Source organism: Cynara cardunculus (genome assembly GCF_001531365.2).
Source record: "Cynara cardunculus var. scolymus isolate 2C chromosome LG 15, CcrdV1, whole genome shotgun sequence".
Lineage (NCBI taxonomy): Eukaryota > Viridiplantae > Streptophyta > Magnoliopsida > Asterales > Asteraceae > Cynara > Cynara cardunculus.
The window spans coordinates 13,286,370-13,293,143 of record NC_037542.1 but is presented as its reverse complement, the minus strand read 5'-3'; the positions used below and the strand labels follow the sequence as shown (position 1 = coordinate 13,293,143).

Here is a 6,774-nt window from a genome sequence, read left to right as displayed (position 1 = left end):
GCTTTTATTAAAAAAAATGATGCATTTTTAGTCGTATTCCATTGTTTTGAGTGATTTTTTCAGTTTTTTTGGTTAATTTAAATGGAACTTGTTACGTTTTTTTTTTGTTGATTTAGATAGACGTTTTCGGTTTTTTGTTGTTGATTTAGAGGGACTTTTTTTTTCGGATTTCTGGTTGATATTCATTGTATTCTCTAATATGTGAGAACACCCCTCTATGTTGAGTGTGTACATCTTTCATACCTAAAAAAACATTCTGCTTACGGAAATCGGTTGCGCGGGTGTACAACCCCATGTGTCCTTCCTAAATTTGCCCCTGCTTTGAACCGTTATGGTAAGTCGTTTAACCTATAATCTATTAGTTAATTATAAGGGGTTCATATTCTAATTCATAATCGACATCGTAGATTTAGGTTTTCTTCTTCGACCCAATCACCTTTTTATTGTCATAATCATTAAAACGTGACTTTCTTTCTTTAGTTGATTACTTCCCGATCTCGAAGATATTATAGATGTAATCTTGTGAATATATATAATTAGGGAATTAATAGTTACATAACATACATAGAATGTTACATCTGACCAAATATTAGTGTACCTAAACAATGTTAAAGCAAAAAGTATAGGAATATGTTTTTCAGGGACTGATATGTAAATAGTAGAAAGATGAGGGTTTGTTTAAGAAATTTTCACGAAGACATGATGTTTTACGTTCATCCCTTCCTAGATTCAACCCCTATTTGAATCGCTGACGTGTACGGCCAAGATCCCATATGAGTTTCCAGCTTAGATCTGATAGGAGTCTACCCCACCCCCACCCCCCCGCTTTTCTTTCCTTTTAATTTTTCCTCTTCGCCTCCTTCGTTACTCTCTGCTCCTCTCTTTTATCGGTCTTCTCTCGATTCACTCTCTTCCGCCCCGCCTGCCGTTTGATTTTTGATTTCGATTTGATTTGATTTGATTTTCATTTGGAAGGTATGGAATCAAGGTTTTGATTTTGGCATTCAAATCTCAGATTTTGGGATATAATTTCAAAATCGCATCACATTTAGGGCTAAAAATAATTTCAAACCCTAGCCTTCAAATTTGTTACGTTTTTCCCGTTTCTTCGGTTAAGTGGAAGATCCGTGAAGATTAGACCTTCCACTTGAAATTTGTTTCCATAGACGTCTTGTATAATCTTTGGAAGGATTGTAGTCACGTAAGCTGATTGATAGCCGATTCGAATCTATTTGTAAAAAAAAGGACAAAAATCAATGGGGAAAGATTTATTGGTATCTCTAGATGTGGATGTAGAGGAAGGTGAAATATCCGATTCAGCCTCTATTGAAGAGATCAGTGCAGATGATTTTTCTAAGTCGTCGGCAATTGGGACGGAGATTGCTGCTTCTAAGAATGCAGCCGTTGACGATTCCAAGCAGCAACAGCAGCATCAGAAAGTTTGGACGATGCAGGATCTGTTAAAGTATCAGAATAAGTATCAGATTTCTAGAAATTACGCACCTGGGTTGTATAATTTTGCCTGGGCACAGGCTGTTCAGAATAAACCTCTTGATGATTATCTAACAACCATGAACACTAGTACTACCACTGATAACAACTTGAAGCAGCCCTTGTTGAATGACGTTGGTAATAATAATATTGAGGTGAAGGAGGAAGAGATGGTAAACAATGATTATATGAGCATGGACGACGCTAGCGAGAAGGAGGAAGGGGAACTGGAGGAGGGTGAAATTGATTTGGATATGGAGGTTGTCCAGTCTAGTAAACAAGGAGAAGGAGAAGAGGATAATGTAGAGAAGTGCATTAGTGTAATTCGTCTTGGGTTGGAGGGTATAACTGTGAGTGATGCAAAGAAGTAAGTCTGCAATTACAATTAAATTAAGCAAACTTAAATAACTAATTTGGGTACTGAAAATCTTGAACGTTTGATGCAAGTTCAATTAATTGATTAACGTTAATGATTTGCCTGTAGATCATATGGTGGAGTCTGTTCCAGACTTGGGGACTTGCTGGACAGCTTGTCAAAAATGCTTATTGAAAATTCCATCTCCATCAAAGATGATTTGGTTCAGCTGGCATTTTCTGCTATCCAGCTTGTTAATTCAGTAAGATATCATCATATTACTGTTCTTTTAGATTAATAATCCTCTCAAAGATGCATTTTGTTTCAAAATATTATTAGTCTTGATTGTTGTTCTATCATATAGATGAGAGGGCTAAAAAGTAGTTGATTGCAGGTGTTTTGCTCCATGAGCCAAAATCAAAAGGAGCAGAGTAGGCGCTTATTATCAAGGTCTTTTATCTGTCATCGTGCTAATTTCTCCTAGCTTTATTTTCAATTCATTCAGATTTTAAATATTCTGCTATCTTATTGTTGTATGGCATGGTTTTAATACCCTATGTAATGTATCTTTTTTACAGGGTGCTGACTAATGTGAAAAGCCACATGCCTGCTATTTTCTCACCTGAACAATTGAAAGAGGTGTGGTTTAAAGCAGATCATATAACTTTATGTTGTAGTGATAGAATACTGATTCCTTTATTGTTTTGTTTTGACAGGTAGATATAATGCTTCTGTCATGTAACTCTAATGTTGTTTGTTCAAGTGCCAAGGACTATAAGGAAGGATATATACCGATTACTCACTCGGTGAATCAGAAGGATTTTGTTTTCTCAGCCATGATAGCTAATCAGGAAGTGGCTTCTCCAAGTGAGGACTCTGTCTTGGATGCCATGCCGGTTGGAACCTCAGATCAAAATCCCAAACAATCTGAGTCGTTGAAAATGCAAACATCTACTTCCAAGAACAGAGTATTGCTTCCTCTTCTTGACCTTCATAAGGATCATGATGTGGACAGTCTTCCATCACCAACACGTGATACTACACATGCTTTACCTCTAGGTAAAGCACTCTTTGTTGGGGATGCAGCAATAAGACCAGAGTGGCCTGCTCCTCGGGGACTTCTTGGAACACAAAATGCGGTAGTACATCGTTATGAAACTGATGCTCTCAAAGCGGTTTCTACTTATCAACTGAAATTTGGACGAAGTTCATTTTTGTCAAATGATCTACCAAGTCCAACCCCTTCTGAAGAAAGTGGTGATGCAGGTGGTGATTGTAGTGGAGAGGTTTCCAGCTTCTCAGCAGTTCAGAATGCAAACTCTGTAACAGAGGCTGTTTCAGAACGAAGAGATACTTTTAGCATTCCCCATGTAGAAAGACCTAATGTGCAATTATTTACAAATGCTAAGAGTGCTGCCCCTGTGTATTCCACATCTAGTTCTGTGATGAGAGTTCCAAACAAAACAAGAGACCCTAGACTCCGATTAGCCAATACTGAAAGCTCTTTAGATTACACCCAAGGCACTTTACCTTTGTCCAGTAAACAATCTGCAATGGAACCACTTGATGGATTGCCTGGTTCAAGGAAACAGAAGACTTTTGATGAGTCTGTGCTGATAGATGGTCCTGCACCAAAAAGGCTAAAAAGCGAATTTGCAGATTCTTCCAACCCTAGGGATAATGCAACTGTCTCACAAACTGGTGGTCGGTTGGAGGATAGAGTTTCATTAGGGATGCAGGTATCAAATAGAACAGGAAATGTAACAAGTGAGGCCCGAGGCTTAGAAAATGCTGTAACAACCTCTGCTTTGCTCAATACCAGTAGTGGGAGCATGCATATTCCTGCTACAGGGGTTACTCCCACCTCGGCATCCTTGCAATCAATTCTGAAGGATATTGCAGTGAATCCTGCAACATGGATGAATATAATTAATATGGAACAACAGAAATCAGTTGATCCTGCAAAGTACGTGACACAATCTCTAAGCCAAAATTCTTTTCAGGCATCGATGCCAATGACTACAGTTGCTTCTCAACCATTGGTGCTTGGGCAGAGGTCAACAGCTGATATGCAAACACCGCATCCAGCTGCAACGGTCAGCATTCACTCATACTCCATCTTTCATAGAAGTTTAAATTATTGTTTTTTTTCAAGACGGTTATCTACTTATGTTATGGTCTTTTTGTACTTTCTATGGCTTGGGCAGTATGATTTGTTTTGGTTACTCCCTTTGCTCCTCAAAATGTTGCCCTACCTTCTGTTTAATTTTTTTAAAAATCGTTCATGTGTGGTTTGGAAACATTTCTGTAGTCTGAATAGTAGGCATTTATTTCGCTTATTCTTTTGTTGCCGGTGGAGCTCATTATACCATTGTGTGGGTCGTACAGTTGATGTTAGCTTGGTTCGGCCTTTTGGGATGAAAGCTTATTTAGTTGCCACTTTCTCGTGTGCAAGTGTTATTTCTAGTATTAAGCTATTGTCATATGATCTCCAAGTGTATATTTCTATTTCATGGTTGAATTTTGATGCTTTGCAGGATGACTCTGGCAAAGTACGAATGAAACCTCGTGATCCTCGCCGTGCTCTGCACAGTAAATCATTACAAAAGCCAGGTTTTGTGGGTCCTGATCAACCGGTTACCAATTTATCAACTGCCGAAGGGACTAAGGGGAACCCCAAGCAAGCAGATCCAAAAGTTCTATCATCCCAACCTCTCTCAGCACCGGATATTGCCTGGCAATTCACCAAGAATTTGAAAAATATTGCGGATATTGTGTCTGTGTCCCAGACAACTGCAAGTGCCTCTGTTCAAACGCCTTCATCACAGCCTGCACAGGTCCATCCAAGTTTTGTGAATATGAAAGGGCCACCTGCACAGCCAGGCCACCTTCAGAATGGGATTGGGAAGACATCTGAAGAAGCTCCTTCGACCCCCTCCCAACCACAGAATGCTTGGGGGGATGTTGAGCAATATTTTGGACGGTTTGATGACCAGCAGCGGGCTGCCATTCAGAGGGAGAGGTCAAAAAGAATGGAAGAACAGAAAAAGATGTTTGCAGACCACAAGCTATGTCTTGTGTTGGATCTAGATCACACCCTTCTGAATTCAGCTAAGGTATTGATTCTCCTCTTATTTTGCTATTGTTATATTTAATATAGAGAGAAATCTGCTTGGGAGTCTAAATCTAATTGCTATGTCAATGCTGCCAGTTTTCTGAAATTGAACCAATGCATGATGAGATGTTGAAAAAGAAAGAAGAACAGGACCGTGAGAAGCCACATAGGCATCTCTTTAGATTTCCGCACATGGGTATGTGGACCAAACTGCGGCCTGGGATATGGAACTTCTTAGAGAAGGTAAACATTTTGCTTAATAAAAATTTAAGATCTCAAATTGCTCACTACAGCTGTTAGAATCTTTAATCTTTGCTTTCCCTAACCTCAGGCCAGTAAGCTTTATGAGCTTCATTTATATACAATGGGAAACAAACTATATGCTACAGAGATGGCCAAAGTGCTTGATCCAAAAGGAGTTCTATTCAATGGACGAGTTATCTCGAGGGGTGATGATGGTGATAGTGTTGATGGAGATCCCAAGAGTAAGGACTTGGAAGGGGTTTTGGGTATGGAGTCAGCAGTTGTAATTATAGACGATTCTATAAGAGTCTGGCCTCATAACAAGCTTAACTTAATAGTCGTAGAAAGGTATAGAGACCCTTGATTCATACTGTAGTTGTTTCTTGTCTATTATTCCTTTTTAATTTCTAAACTTTCAACTGTATTTGTTTCGCAGATATATATATTTTCCATGTAGTAGGCGCCAGTTTGGGCTTCCAGGTCCGTCGCTTCTAGAGATTGATCATGATGAGAGGCCGGAGGACGGAACATTGGCATCTTCTTTGGCGGTAAACACCTGTGATCCACTTGCCGTGAAGATTCGAGGATATCATACCATACCTGCTCTAATATTAGCCTTGTTGAAGTGCAGGTTATCGAGAAAATACATCGAAACTTTTTCTTGCAACAATCTTTAGATGATGCCGATGTTAGAAATATACTAGCATCCGAGCAGAGAAAGATTTTAGGTGGGTGTCGTATTGTATTCAGCAGGGTGTTCCCTGTGGGTGAAGCCAGTCCTCACTTGCATCCGTTATGGCAAACTGCCGAACAATTTGGTGCGGTATGCACCAATCAAATAGATGAACAGGTCACCCATGTGGTTGCCAATTCTCTTGGGACTGATAAGGTACTTCATTGTCACCCGATTTTATATAATCTTAAAAAAATACTGCTACAGACATGTTTAGGGAAGCTTGATTTATCTACTTTTTTGTATTAGGTTAATTGGGCCCTTTCTACAGGAAGATTTGTGGTGCATCCTGGCTGGTATGTATTGAATGAATCCTTTTCTTTCTCAAAAAAAAAAAAAAAAAGAAATTGTTATGTTGGTTAAATGAATCTAACATGATGTTCTTTTTTGGGGAAAATGAAAACAGGGTGGAAGCTTCAGCCTTACTTTACCGGAGAGCCAATGAGCATGATTTTGGTGTCAAACCTTGAACATGTCCTCCATTTACTTTTTGGGAAATGATATTGGGCCTGCCCCCCTTAAAGTAAAAAACGAGGATGACTTCATATTTTTGGGGGGAAGAAACCAACCAACCACCACCACCACCATAGCCTCATGGTAAAGGGTTATACAGAATTCCATTGCATCCATCAAGGAGAATATTGAGTTGGTCGGGAGAAGGTCGAGAGGAGGGAGGTGGGATGAAGTTGATAAGGGTGGTGGTGGTGGTGGTGGTGGTGGAGGTGGAGGTGGAACAGGGGTTTTGTTAATATATCTTAAACTACTAAAATTGAATGCACCAATAAAGAGTTATTGCATGGCATGGTGATGTCAAATTCAAGGAATAATATTAATGGT

At 39.4% G+C, this 6,774-nt stretch overlaps 1 protein-coding gene across 1 annotated transcript; it reads left to right on the top strand.

Moving 5' to 3' along the window:
- Positions 1 to 954: 954 nt before the first annotated feature.
- On the top strand, positions 955 to 6,484 carry LOC112528005 (RNA polymerase II C-terminal domain phosphatase-like 3). Its single transcript, XM_025138886.1, has 12 exons — positions 955 to 1,858; positions 1,976 to 2,108; positions 2,241 to 2,296; positions 2,425 to 2,485; positions 2,563 to 3,942; positions 4,384 to 4,962; positions 5,058 to 5,204; positions 5,293 to 5,552; positions 5,641 to 5,752; positions 5,836 to 6,093; positions 6,187 to 6,233; positions 6,344 to 6,484. Exons 1-12 carry the CDS (start codon positions 1,257 to 1,259, stop codon positions 6,405 to 6,407), a joined length of 3,699 nt encoding a protein of 1,232 aa, XP_024994654.1. The 5' UTR covers positions 955 to 1,256; the 3' UTR covers positions 6,408 to 6,484.
- Positions 6,485 to 6,774: the final 290 nt, after the last annotated feature.

What these genes read in the sequence shown, in the direction of transcription:
- LOC112528005 (XM_025138886.1), top strand. Translation starts at nt 1,257, where the DNA reads ATGGGGAAAGATTTATTGGTATCTCTAGATGTGGATGTAGAGGAAGGT. An exon ending in ACTGTGAGTGATGCAAAGAA is followed by an intron (nt 1,859 to 1,975) that starts GTAAGTCTGCAA and finishes ATTTGCCTGTAG; the next exon opens with ATCATATGGTGGAGTCTGTT. An exon ending in CTATCCAGCTTGTTAATTCA is followed by an intron (nt 2,109 to 2,240) that starts GTAAGATATCAT and finishes AGTTGATTGCAG; the next exon opens with GTGTTTTGCTCCATGAGCCA.